The 14,607-nt window shown below is 43.0% G+C and overlaps 1 protein-coding gene across 4 annotated transcripts in view; it reads left to right on the forward strand.

Annotated features, from left to right (window-relative positions):
- The first annotated feature begins 624 nt into the window (after positions 1–624).
- Positions 625–14,607, forward strand: part of EXOC4 (exocyst complex component 4) — a 411,272-nt gene continuing 397,289 nt past the window's right edge. For all 4 annotated transcript variants that reach the window (XM_065856603.2, XM_071803542.1, XM_071803543.1 and 1 more), the window contains exon 1: positions 625–741. In XM_065856603.2, coding sequence (XP_065712675.1) covers positions 656–741 — 86 coding nt within the window. In that variant the 5' untranslated portion in view covers positions 625–655. The remainder of the gene's footprint in view (positions 742–14,607) is intronic.

The following is a 14,607-nucleotide window of genomic DNA, read 5'->3' on the forward strand; positions in this document are numbered from 1 at the left end:
TCAGCTTGAGTCACCTCACTGCCTTTACAGGGAAACCCAGGAAAGACTATTTTTAAAAAACACCACAAATGAAAGACATTAAATTGAGTGATGGTTCAGCAACCCCGTGTAGATGTACTTATAACCAGAACCCACTCAAGGCTGTGGCATGCAGTTAATATTTAGAAATTACTATTTGTAGGACACGTTATTCTCAGTAGTTAGTGCATTTTGACATTTTACGCTCTATAAACCTTTAAATCCTTCATTGTTTAGTCCAGGGGAGGCCCAAGAGCACCTCAGGCCCTGTGAGTGGTTTTGGTCCCTCACACTCTCCACCATTTTCTGCATTTTCCAGAGCGAATGATGACTTCTGGGCACGTCTCTCTTTGCAGATGTGTCTTGTTCGGTGGGTAATTTTTTAATCTGTTAACAGATTTTGAGCGGCTTTCTAAGCGGAGATGTATCCCCGACGTTCCTGTCACCTCCAGCCTGCGCCATAAAAACCACAACTCCCAGAAGGCCTCGCGGCGCCGCCGCACCACAGCTTGACACTTTAAGTCCCGCCCTTCTCGCCTTTTATTGGCTCACAGACGCGCATACGCCCACCTCCTCTCTTCTTATTGGCTGCGCCGCGGCAGCGCGGCTGGTTGTCTGTGTTGGAGGAAAGTGCAAGATGGCGGCGGGCGAGGCGGCGGGGAGATACCGGAGCAGCATGAGCAAGAGCAAGGATCCGTCGGGGCTGCTCATCTCCGTGATCAGGTAGGGGCGGCCCCGCTCCACAGTCTCTTGTTCGTCGCGCAGGGCTGCTCCTGGGGAGACCCAGGGGTGTGTGCGGGCCCGGCAGTGCTGAGGGGCCCTAACCTGGGCTGGGCTTACAGGGCCCGGAAGCCTCAGTGCTGGGGAGGTCTTGTCCTGAGGGGTGTCCTGAGGTGTGTGCTTGTCTTGAGGGGTGTCCTGCTGTTATCCTTCCCAGCTCACTGCCTTCTGCTCCCATGACTGGCATTTTGTGTCCAGTTCTGGGCTCCCCAGTTTAAGAAGGACAAGGAAGTACTGGAGGGAATCCAGCAGTGGGATACGAAGATGCTGAGGGGTCTGGAGCATCTTTGTGATGAGGAGACTGAGAGAGCTGGGGCTGTTGAGCTGGAGAAGAGAAGCTGAGCGGGGATCTCATCAATGGTTATAAATATCTCCAGGGTGGGTGTCAGAGGATGGACCAGACTCTGTTCAGTGGTGCCCAGCGACAGGATAAGGGGCAACGGGCACAGGCTGAGGCACAGGAGGGTCCATCTGAACATGAGGAGAAACTTCTTTCCTTTGAGGTGCCAGAGCCTGGCCCAGGCTGCCCAGAGAGGTTGTGGAGTCTCCTTCTCTGAGACATTGAAACCCACCTGGACACCTTCCTGTGTGATCTGCTCTGGTGACCCTGCGTTAGCAGGTGGGTTGGACTGGATGATCTCCAGAGATCCCTTGCAACCCTGACCATTCTGTGGTTCTGTGACTTCACAGTGTCCTGGGTCAGTGGAGTCCGCCCTGCAGTTTGTGTCCCACAGGGAGGATCCATCAACTTATTTCTGTAGAATCTGTAGTTGACCCCCATCCACAAACACACAGCAGCACTGACTAAAAATACAACTGGTTGGGAAGCTGTAGGACAAGAAATTGAGGTATGCAGGGCCCAACCTGTTTTGGTATGTGATAGTGGGGAAAGTGCTGCTTTTGAGTCTAACACTTGTGTAGGATGAGAAAGAAGCAGTTGTGTCAAGTCATGTTTAGACTAATGATTTTTGTCTGCCTTTATTCCTGTGCTCTCAGCTTCTCTGGTAGAGGATATTCTGTGAAATGCTTGGTGCCGAGCAAGGGCCTGAATTTATTTCACTGGTTTCCAGCTGTGCCCTTTGCAACTTCTTGTACGCATCTTCTGAGCTGTTTCTAACCAGTGGGTTGGCAGATGATTTCCAGCTCTGAATGTTTTAAATGTTGACTTTATGTACGCTCTCTAAAGTGGTTTGGGCAGCTAACAGTCATAACAATATTATACTGTGATTATAGTGAACTTTATAACTTTGGTTCCTACTTCAGTGCCTTTGCTAGAAACTACAACCATTCAGCTACTTTGGAGAATTTATTTTAGCAGTAGTTCTGTATCTAGGATGTGTTATGATTTTAAAACCCTATGCAAATGATAATGCTTAGGACAAAATTGGGTTATTTCTCATTATTCTGAAAACCGGTCTTCCAGATCTTGCAAAACTTGAGCTGGGTGGTGACTGAGAAAAGCAGTTGGTGTGTTGTGTGCTTCGGTGACTTTATTTTGTATATTCAAAGTATTGAAAGAGAAAGGGATGGGAAGTTAATGCCCAAATATGTGACTATGAAGATGGGTGGTGTTACTGCAAATTTTATATCTAGGCCTACGCATGCTTACAGGTGCAATTGTTCATGCGTTTGCATGGATTGTTTGTGTAAAAAATATGTGAATCATTGTGAAAACCTTAAGGAGAGTCAGGCCTCTCACCTGGATTTTGAGTTTTTACTGGGCGCTTACACTTTATATTTGGCTTAAAGAGAAACAGTGTGGATTTCAAGTGTGTTGTGCTTGATGTTGCTTTATCAACCTCAAGTTTGAGCAAGTTGGAGAGGGAAATGTGGTAAGCTGTAGCTAGACAACATTAATTTACAGAATATACAGTGATTAGTAGACAGTGGAAGAATTAATAATATATATGTATTGATTGGTGCAGTGTTTCCTGTAGTAATCTTATTTTTTTGTTTGTTTCCTATAATTTTCAAGAGTATTTTAAGGCTCTCCTGTTGTGTCTTTATTTTAATAAATCTGGACTTATTTCATTTATAATGTGAAAGGAGAGTGAGTGGATGTTACTGTGTTCTCTAGACAAGAAATCATGTTTGTCTAATAATCTTTGGCTTACAGTCAGTGATACCTTGACTAGTTTAGGTCCAGTGTTTACAGAAAACATTGAGGTTATTGACTTCATCAAATTAAAATTATTCAACAGAACAGCCTAGTAACTAAACCTCTGGGATTTAATTACAGCTTGGTTTGGATGGAGAGGTTCTTTGTGGAGTTTCGAGTGTCACTTTGTGCCAGACCATGGAAAACCTGAAAGTAGAATTGATTGCCAAGGAAGGAAAAAGTGTCGTGTTAATCATATTCATGTTTCTTAGGGTTAACCAAGTACAAGAAGCCAATGGCATGGAAAGGAGTGTATATCACTTTACTCTTTATGTTGTTGTTGTATAGGAGCTCCAGAGAGGATGAACTTGCAAAGCAACAGGTGAAATTTTTCACCTTTTGTATGCTCATAAAATAAGGTTACAAACGAATTTAGACCTTGGTGTATTAAATGAATGTTTCTCATAAGTTTACTCAGCTTCAGAAATATATTGCAGATGTTAACAGTAAGCTATTGGTTTGAAATGTAGTAAAGTTTTCTTTTCTTGATAGCTTTATTTCCAAACCAATTATGTACAGAGTCTTCTGCCTGTCCTTGGGGTTTTACACTTGCATTTCCCTCTTTATTTAGATGGTTTTTTATTTCTCTCTTGTTGTGTGAAAGGCCCATAAAAGGAGACAGAATATGAAAAGTGGCTAAAATTTGATGACATTGTTCTTTTCTAAGCAAACAAAACCAGAGGAGCTTCTTCAAGTATTGTGATATTTTACTTGGTTATAGCAAAGGTGGTTATGTTTTTCGAAAAGAAACATGGTTTAGGTCAGTGAAATCTGTTTTGTGCAGTTGTCTATAAAGTGTGTTGCAATGTGAGGCTGAAAGGCCTCTTTTAAATATAAATCATTAATGAAGGGATAATTTTTGTTATCTACTCCATCTCAGTAGCTCTCTGTTGCAAGAGACTGAGCAACTTACTTTGCTCTGATAAAGTTTTAAGGATTCTTATACTTATTTCACTGGAATTCCCAGGACAAAGTGTCTCTCTTTCAGGGACAGCATTTGGGGCCAGATCCTACCAAGTTTACCATATTATAGCAGCACTATTTTATGTGAACTGGGGGCTCTGGTCTAGAATCTGGTTGCTGCTGATTCAGGAAAGTTAACCATAAATATTTAGGTTTCATCCATGTTGTTCATCACAGTCTCTGTAGAACTTGGAAGCTTTTGGTTTGTCCTTTGTCTGCATATCGAGGGTGCTGATTTTCAGCAGATCTGAATGCAGACAACTCTGAGATGAAGCAAGACCTGACAGGAAAGATCTTGATTTCTTTACTGTCCCTGTGAAGTGTCAGTTTTTCCTGTTGTGTTGGGAAACACATTTGTTCTCTGGGACTTATTTCTTTTAGGAGGATTCATGTCCTGACTGATTTCACCTTGTTTTTCCGGCTGTTGCCAAAAATAGAGAATAAAGGCAACCTCAAGTAGGGGCTGATTTGGAAGAAGTTATTTCCTGAGCAGGAGATGATGTGTTGCTTGGTAGAGGAGAAACTGAAAATAAAATCCTGGTGTTTGACCTTAACAAGGATCTGGTGGATGATGATAACCCTGCTAAGGTTGGCTGGGTTAATGGTTGGACTCAGTGATCCTGAGGGTCTTTTCCAACCAAAATGATTCTGTGGTTCTATGATAACAACAGGTCTTTTATAATTCAAGAGTCCTTGGGAAGTTTAATAAATGTTTGCTAAGTCCGCTATTAAAATCAGCACCTTTGTTGTGCCTCAGGAGGGCCCTTCTTCTCCCTGTGCCTTTAGGGGATATGAGTGTATCTTCAAATTTGCCCTTGTCCTCACATTGCTGAGAAGAAATGGCCATTATTTGCTATGAGAAGACATAATTCCTGGGACTGTGACTTCCAGAGCAGGATATTGGATATGAGTGATTTCTGGCTCCTGATCCACGTGGTGCAGATGTTTTGTGTCACTGCTGCCCCGTATCCCTGACTTCAGTGAACTGGCTGTGTCCACACGGCGAACCACCCACCTTGGGTCTCTTGCTGGGATCCTGGTGGTATCTCATTTGTTCCAAAACCTCCACATATCTGTGAACAGCACTTCACATTATTTGCTATGGCAAAACCCATCTTGCAGCCTGCACGTAGGATGTTTTACAGTGTTCTGCTGCACTTGTGTTTCTTGCTCACTGTTACAAGAGTAAAAGGGCATCAGCCCTCCTGGGATGTAAAAAACACCTGTATTTGGTGGATGGTATGTGGTGGCTTGTCTGTCCTATGTGTAGGGACACTGTCAGGAGTGATGGATGCACAGCGCTGCCCTGGGACAGGGCTGATCTTTTCAGAAAGAGCCAGGAGCTACTGAAGGAGCTGAGTTATGAGGTACCAGAATCATACTCTGAGCAGTGCTGTGGGTTACACTGAGCTCTTGGGCACAGTTTCTCTTGTTTTTCCGAAAGGAGAAATAGGTTTGGAAGGTAGGTATATTCATAATATGGATATGGGGCAGCGTGTGGCCAAGAGGCCACCAGCATCCCGGCTGGTACCAGCACTGGTGTGGCCAGCAGGCCCAGGGCAGTGACCGTCCCTGTGCTGGGACCTGGGGAGGCCAAACTGCCAATCCTGGGGGCAGTTTTGGGCCCCTCATGCCAAGAAAGGGCTTGAGGTGCTGGAGCGAGTGGAGAGAAGGGAATGGAGCTGGTGAGGGGCTGGAGCACAAGTGTGATGGGAGCGGCTGAGGGAGCTGGGGAGTTCAGCTGGAGAACAGGAGCTGAGGGGAGACCTTCTGATCTCTGAACTGCCTGAAAGGAGCTTGGAGCCAGGGGGGTCGGGCTCTGCTCCCCAGGAACAAGGGCCAGGAGCAGAGCAAACGGCCTCAAGTTGCACCAGGGGAGGTTGAGGTTGGATGTGGGAACAATTTCTTGCCCAAAGGGCTGTGGGGCATTGAACAGGCTGCCCAGGGCAGTGCTGGAGTCACCATCCCTGGAGGGGTTTAAAAGGCATTTAGATGAGGTTCTCAGGGACATGGGGCAGTGCCAGGGCTGGGTTAATGGTTGGACTTGATGATATTAAAGGTCTTTTCCAACCAAAATGATTCTCTGTTTCTGTGATAAAAATGTCTTTTACAAGTTAAGAGTCCTTGGGAAGTTTAATGAAAGTTAGCAATTTCTGATACTAAAATTGCAACTTTTGTTGCCAGTTAGGGGGGCCCTTCTCCCTCTGCCTTTTAGGGGATATGAGAGTATCTTCAAATTTGCTGTTGCCCTCACATTGCTGAGAAGCAATGACCATTATTTGCTATGAGAAGACATAACTCCTGGGATTGTGACTTCCAGAGTAGGATATTAAATATCAGGGCTTTACAGCTGCTGTCCCAGTGTTTCTGCTGGGTGGTCAAATGCACTGTGCTCACACTCACACCTCAGCAAACTCACTTAAAAATGTGTTAATTCCTTCGCTTGTGAGAAAGGTCCTTCAAGTTCCTTAAATAAAAGGTACTTTTTAAGGTCAAAATGTTGTCAGTGGAGACCAGGAACTTTTATTCTAGAAGTCTAATGCTGACCACATGGGTTTCGGCAATGTCGTTTTAAAAAATAATGCAGAAAATGGTGAAAATTCTGCTCATTTGCTGGAGGACAACTTGAGGAATATTTCTATCTTTTGGAGGACCAGCATGTGCATGTATATTGATTTTTCTTAACCTTTTGTTTTGTTGGGAGCTGGTTGAAGCAGCGTTTGTACTCCGAAACAAGCCACCTGGCATTTAGCAAATGCGATTTTTTTGAGGGACCTTGTCAGATTTTTAATTGGTGAATGTGTCTGCCTTTTATTTACTGTTAGGCTTTTTTTATTTCCAATTAAAGGTTGCTATTTTTTTATAAACTGGCCTTTAATAGCTGCTTTAATTGGGAGAAAACAAACTTTAGCAGTGACTCCATAAGACCTTATTGAAATCTTTGTGCTCAGCTTTCACACAGCCAAACACACAAGATAGATGTGAAGGAGAACTAAAAGTGAGGCAAAATACAGTGCATTTTCTACTTTTGTGTCTGCTGAAGTTGGAATTACAGGCAAAACCCTGTGACCATATTTTATTTTTCACAAGTAGGATTCTTTTTAATGCTTTTTGGCCATTATTTTCATGATGTTGATAGTGAACTTTGTTAAATGGATTCTTACTAATGACCTGGCATTTGGTCTCTTTCTGTCTGCAGCAATAGAACTGATATCCCAGCTTGTGATTTAAAGTGAGAAAGACAGATGTGTAGCTTTTGCTCTCACTGTTACATTTGGGAAATAGCTGCTACAAGAAATAAAACCAAGTTATTCTGATCTGTATGTACTGTAATGGTCTCTTAAAACCACTTTTATTGCTAATGGTGTTTTGCCATGTTATAAAGGTAGCGGTTCTTCTGCGAGACAAGTAGCTCTGAAATTCATCAAGAACAAATCGTGTATGTTAGAGTATGGTTTTAAACTATAAATTTTCCTGAAATGATCTTGAGGAGCTTCTGTTAAATATAGATTCATTTGGCAATCTGTTCAGGTTGTAGCTTGATAAGATACTTGGTTACATGGAATAGCAACAATAGGTGAAGGTACAAATGTGAATATACAACCATATGCGAAAGGACAGTATATGTAGCTGTGCCTTGTGAAAGGGTCAAGGTCTTATTTTAGCTTTAGACCGTGCACTGTGCCTACACTTCCAAAACTAGGAAGCAGAAATAATCAGTTTTGTTAATAAATTATTGAAAGTTTTGTGGTTTCAACTCTTTCAAAAACGTTTCCTCCAACAACTCTTGGTTCCAGTGCAGTATTGAAACCTTCAGCTTAATAATGGCATTTCCAGAGCCTCTTGCTGGTTGATGCAGGGCTGCTGTTCTGTGGCTGGTATTGAGGATGGGTTCACAGCACCGCGTGGCCAAGGGCTCCGGAAATTCTCTTTGGTGTTTGATTATCCAGGTGGCAGATCTAAGTAGCTTTGTCCAACCTCTGCTTTTCCAGATTGGAAGATAGTGATTCTGTTCTTGCAGATTCCAAAATACTGTTCTTTAGGACTTAAGTTTTCTCCTGGGAATGTGGTAATTCATGTTATAGCTGTGTTGGCTTTTAAGATCTTAAGTTAGTTACAAAAACAAAAGGTAGAGTTGTACCTGTGTTCTCCTGTACATCGCAACAGTCCTGGACAGGTTCTCTTAAACAGTTGCACTCTGGTGTTTGCTCCAGAAATCAGCTAATCCCTAGCTATCCCTTCATGGTTTGTGTTGGTGTGGTGGAATCTGATTAAAGATTAGTTAATTTGGTGAAATGATGATATTTTAGATGGCCGTAGGCTGCTCTGCCACGTCACTGCAGTGATCCTGCAAGACGCAAGATCATCAGCTTCTGTGGAAAATGCTCTAACCAACTGTGCAAGTGGCATGAAAGATTAATGGAATGTAAGCAGAGGAGGAAAATGTCTTATATTGCTCTGTTTGCTTTGCGTGTTTAACAGCATTTTGAAGAGACTCGGTTCTGCTGTTTCTTTTAGTGAAGGAGCAAGTTATTTCTTTGTTTGCACAATGGAGATGGAGTTGTCTAGAGGCTGCATACCTCATATTCCCCTTGATGAAGATGGACTGTGCTTTACTTTTTGTTTCTAAGGAGAAGATCCTTTCTAATTCTCTAGTCAGTGTACAGCAATACCCCATTTCCTAAACCTGTTGACTTCTACAGTGCAATTTTTGACTCCGTTCTTTCCAGCACCTCTCTGTCCATGAAGGGTCTAGTTTGTCTCCTGAACACTTTGATTAATTTCCTCAAATGCTGAATTTCATAGGAACTACTAACTTGTGAAATAAGACATTCAATATTTTACTACTAAGTTATTAATAAATTGTTCAATACATTTTAGTTGTTTTTCTCATCTCATTGCTGGCTTTGTTTCCTAAGGAAACAACTTTTTCTAATGGCTTCAATGAGACTCTGCAGAGGTTTTGAAACCTGTGTTATCAGATTCTATGCTTTGAGGTTAAATAGTGCTGGAAGCTGTAGATCACCCCACTTGGGACTTGCCTTTAAGACCACACTTTTCAATTAGAAAATTCAAATAATTCGATTTAGTTTAATGGAAGTTTGTAGATCAGTGTAGACAGTGGCTGAAATAGTTTTTCTCATCCCAGGTGCTTCTCAAAACCTTTTCATGGTGTTTTGCTGCAGTGTGGCTGTGTGGACCGTCTCCCAGGCTGGCACAGCAGTTGGGAGGAAAAAAAGCTCCTGAAATGCTCTACAAAGGCTCTTTTCTCATATAAGATTTTTTCATACCCATAGAAGTCAGGAAAAACACCCCTGGATTTTGTTTCCTCACTGATGTGTTTTATTCTCATGGGTTGAATGCTACTGAGGAGTCTCCAGTGAGCATTTTCATAATGCAGCTTTGATCTTGGGTGTTGCTTTGTATTTTCACTACAAGGCCCAGTTGTTGAAATGACCAGGATGGCACCCACTGTCTAGTGGTGTGTTTCCCTCCCCAGCTTTTAGGGGAGGAAGAGGTGGCAGCAATTCAGTGTGTTTTATCCCCATTTTTCTTCTGGAAGAGCACTTAGATGCATCTTCCATCAATCTGTGTAGTCAACACTTGATCCTCCCCACAACTTGCACTTCAAACTCCTGCAATTCTGATCATTTGCAGTGTGTCAGTGTCTAAGTAACTGGTTACTGTGGATTCTGCTGGGCAGCTGAGCTCTGGACACGTTTTCTCCTCTCTGTTTTGTTCCCTTCCCATTGCATTCTGACCTCTTACCTCTTATTCACTTGTTGATGTTTCTTTACTGGATTTTCTGCCACAAAGAGCTGCTGCTGTCGGTCGGTGTGTGTGAGCCGTGGCTCTCAACGGGGTGGCTGCCGGGTTATCTTGGGGGTTACTGCGCTACCCATGTCTAATGATGATCACAAGGGTTCAAACTGCAATGAGAAAGCAAATACTATAATTGATGTGTGGCCACGGTGTGGCAGGATGCAAACCCCCTCTCTCCCCTTTTCTCTTTAATCATGAAAGGAGTAGGCACATCTCCCTCTCTCTCTGCTGTTCGAGGTTAACAGCTTCTTTTGTTTGGCCCCAGGGCCATTAGGAGAAGGGAGTGCCGAGGCGCCAAGGAGCCGCTGGGCGCCCACGGCCAGTGTGGGGGATGCTTGGAGGCTTCAGGGAAACCCACAGCCAGGGTGGGGGTGCAGAGAAGCTTCTGGAATGCCCAGTGAGATCTGATCAGCCAATAGAAACGGGACTCTCATCGAGACTCCGCCCATTGTCGCGTGTTTCTGGGAGCACGCGGGAGATGCTGCTACCGAGACCCCCGGCATGGAGACTCCGCCAGCCTTACCGCCACGGGGGTGAGTGAAATTAACCCTCGCAGGATTGCGGGTGTATTATAAATTTACCCTCGCAGAATCACGCGTGTACACTTTTCGTACTCAATACCAGTACGTGCATCTCTTTAAAATAACCCCACACCGTGTTCAGGCAAGTGTGCACTCCTCCCCGACTCAGAGACGGCTCCGGCGTTGTTTGGTGAAGCCATGTGCATGCGCTCTGTGGACCGCCTGTTGTGTGAGTTGCTGCCCCTTAATAGTTTTCCTCAACTGATATCTGAACCTGTATTTAAGTCACTTTTGGAGTGCTAAAACCCTGTTTCTCACTGATTTAATACAAGTTGTTTTGGACCCTGTTGTCCCTTAAACTCACCTCGGGGTGCCTCTGTGACTCAGGGTCACCAGCAAGAGGTGCCTTGTGAAGAAGAGCTACATTCTAAAGGGTTTTGTTGTACTTGGGGTTTTTTCTTTCCTTTTTCATGCTGAAGTCTCCTTGGCACATTGGTTATTTCCTGCAGAGAGGAGAAGGGGCTTTCTACACATCCACAGTGCTGTGCTTAAATTACTTGTTGCTTCTTGCAACTGCTTTCGTAGTTTAACTCCAGGAATCGTTTGAGCAGGAAGTCTGTGTTGGCAAAGACCGTGCTTTGTATGGGTGTTTGGTGTTTTTTCCCCTGTCCTGTACTTTGCAAAGGCTTATTGTGTTTTAATTTGTGTATCAGGTCCTTGGTATGGTAGAAAATGGAGAATAAATAAGATCCCCTTCTCTGATTTTCCTTCCTGAAGGGTAATTTCTTCTGCCGTGCTATTCACTTTACTGTCTGGTGTGATATAAGAATATATGATACATTGTGAAGTGTATTCTTGGGAGTTCTTACAATATTGATATGTAGCACCCACCCAGGGCTCTCTATCTGCAGCCTTCAAAGACAGACAGAATTATTGTTTAATTGTGATCCAAACTGCAAGCCATTGCAGGCCTCACCCAGTTTCTCCAGATAGATCATAATATGTCACTTAAACACTGGGTTTTGCACATGGCTGCAGCCTGTACTTAAGAAGCTTCTTTTGGGCAGATTTGTCATGTTTTTACTGGAGCAGAAGGTTACAAGATAAGTGAGTCCGCATTCCTGCATGTGGCCTTGGTGTTGACCAAGCCAGGCTGTGCTGTGTGCAGTTGACACCATGAGCTGGCTGGATTATTGTTGCTTTAAATATGTTTTAAAGTGAGGAACTAGAAAGTTTAACAAGGCACATGATGTGGTGCAGAGTAATGTGGAAACAGGTGGTAGAAAGTTCAGTGTGGATTGCTGTTAAAATGGGAGCTCTGATCCCCCCAGTGATTGAGCACTTGGTTCAGTTGCACTTTGAAGAAATGTTCGTTTTCCTGATGAGATGAGAAATATTTGCATTTCATCGGCTTTCCTTTTTTTTGTTGGTGTTTCCGACTGTCTTCAATGAGCGTTTTCATCGGAATGAGCAACACTGGGTGAGCTGCATGCTTGAGAAAACCTCATCCACAAGTCATGGAAGGTTTCTCCTTGATTTCCAACCTGCACCTGTGCACCATGTAATACTTTTTGCTGCTTTAAACCACTAATATTTGCTCTGATAATTTCAGAGTAGAGGAGAAGAGGCTCTGTGGTGATGCACAGATGCTGAACACTTCCAGGAATGGTCAAACCAGCAGGACCTGAGTGGTTGTGTCCTGCAAGATGAGCCCGCGTCTCCTTGCAAGAATTTAGTGTTGCAGGTGCTCATTTAGCATTAATTTTCCAAAACTTATGTTTACATGTTGCATGCAGTTTCTCTTCTTTTGCTTTTTCTTAATAAAATAATCCACAGAAACATAATGCCTGCTTACTGTTGTTACCATGTTCTTCCTGTGAAACAAATTCTCTCGTTAACAAATCGATAATGAGGACTCAGTTTGCTATCCATAGTTTAGCAGTGGTCACTCTTAACAAGGCAGGTAACATAGGCAGGCAGTTACCCACCCATCCTAGCTGGAGGCATCACAAAAAGCAAATTTTCAGAAATGAAACATGTATTATTCATTAATGTGAACAATTTTCTCTTAAAATTGACACTTAATCTAATTTTCTTGGCATTTTACTGGGCAGGTAGGGAACTATCAGTGGGCCAGCAAAAGAAATTGCTCATCTGCCCTGGAAAACAAGACTGAAGTCCTTGATAATACAAAGTGTGTGGGGAAATGGGGGATTTCTCAGTGTCAACAGAAATCCTGGGTGAGTCTCAAATCTGATTCCCACTGGAGCTCTAAGTTTGAGGTTGGTACCTGTAAATGAAGAGTTTTAAAGGTTGTTATTTAATTGTTTTTGTCACAAAGCAAAGTACAGGGGTAAGGGGGCAACTTGCTTCTCTGCTGCACATTGAAGTACACGAATAGAGTGGTGTATGCCAGAGCTAAATCTTCACTATATAGCAGGAAAATCAACTTGAAAAAGCAGATGGAGGAAAGTCATTCATTCATTTGTGCATCCCTTGGAGAGGAAGATGAGCAGATTTCTTTAGTAACCCAAATATTCCCGCATTTTCTGTACATGTTACTGCCTTTGCAAAGGCTTTTTTCCTACTGAATGTTGCGGGATGCCCCAGAAAAAGCATTTTAGTCACTGACCTCATGGCTATTCTCATTTACATTAAGCTTGTTGTAGGAGCTGCTTGTGCATAAAATTTGCATCAAAGCTTATTTTGTAGTAGTTTGGTGTGTATAAGGGAATGTGGTTGTTACACGAAATAAAGAAGAATTTCTGGTGTTTCCTGTGGTGCTGGGAGCTTGGCTGTTAAATCCTGTTTTAGGACTGGAGCGTGTTTGAAGCTCCAGAATAACATGTTAGGAAGGGAGGTGAATTATTTCCTGCTTTAGCAGCTGATGATGTCGGTGCAGCATTTCTATACTCCTGCACTTATCTGTTGAGCCACATGATGTGTGGTACAAGGGTGTTTGTTTTCTTCAGCTCTTGAATAGCTTAGTAAACATCGTGTGCTTTCAGTTCACAACAATGAAAGGAATTTATTAGCTTGTGAAGAAATTATGGCTCGTTTTCTGTCCTTCTACACCATCTGCCTGCTGTGTTTTATTTTGTTGTGTGTTTGAAGGCTGGAGAGTGTGCCTTTCGTGTTTTTCCATTCCCGTCTTCTCCAAATTAATACATCAGCCTGTAGGTGTGAATTTATGGAGGAGGTGATGAGGTTGTTCTGCAGACCGGGTACTTTGGGTAGGTCTGTGGAAAACATTGATTTGTCAAAACACAATGAAATCAGCAACACAAAGTCTGTAGTGTGAGAATAACTTGTTATATTGTGTATGGAGTGTGGTGGTAGTTGTTGCAGGGGCCAGGTTAATTACACTGATTCTTAGAGGAAAGTTTCTTTCAGCCCTGCTTAGCGTGTTGCATTTTCAAAGCACTGTATGTATTTACTATGGGAAATAGTGGCTGTAGTATGTAGCATTTTCTGCATTATAAAGATGAGATGTGTGATTTTTCTCAAAGCTCCATAGTGTTTTAGTGAGAGAAACATTTCATTTTGCTGCTCAGACAAAAATGAGACTTTCATGTCTGTGAATAGAGAAATTTTAACTCAAATGGGTTTTGCAGCTGCTTCTAAATACCATGTTGAGCGTTTACAGGTGAGCATCTGTAGTCACAAATCTTGCCTCCCAGTGTTTTGAATTACTCTTTAGCTTTTAATCACCACCAAACTGCTGTCGAGCAACTGGTGAGGGGTCATTCCTACATACTTTTGGGTTCTACTTATGCCAACACATCTGGGATGTTGTTCCTTGACCTGTGGTGCTGAGGAAGGAGGAATCTCATTCAGTGTTCTGGACAGGTGCAGCCTCTTGACAAGAGAGACCACAATTATTTTAATCAGTGTGAATACCCTTTTCTTATATGTTTATGTTTGCAAACTAGATGTCCCTGTCTTTGAACTATTGTACTTGAAGGCTTTGGACATCTTGTGGAATGACAGAGCTGCGGGACCCCTGGAAAATCTTTTCCTCCTATTCCCTGTGCTGGTTATTTGAGTTGGATGCTGGAAAGCGGGGATTTGTGATCCACAGATCACATTTTACCAAAATGAGTAGTCTTAATGGACTTTTGTGTTAATTTAATTCCAGTGTAAATTCACTGACCTCAGGGGAAATAAAAGGTTGGTTTTTATTCTTGTATTAAATACATTGTACATGATAAAAACATCACAATCCCGCTGTCTCCTCTGTCCTGTCTTCCCTATGTGGAAGTGACTCCGGTGAGTGAAGCGGTTTGGATATGTGTAATGTGTGTTTTTGACTATGTAAAATCAAAAGTCAATGAGATTTGGCTC

The sequence above is a fragment of the Patagioenas fasciata genome, chromosome 1 (genome assembly GCF_037038585.1).
Source record: "Patagioenas fasciata isolate bPatFas1 chromosome 1, bPatFas1.hap1, whole genome shotgun sequence".
NCBI classification, from domain to species: domain Eukaryota; kingdom Metazoa; phylum Chordata; class Aves; order Columbiformes; family Columbidae; genus Patagioenas; species Patagioenas fasciata.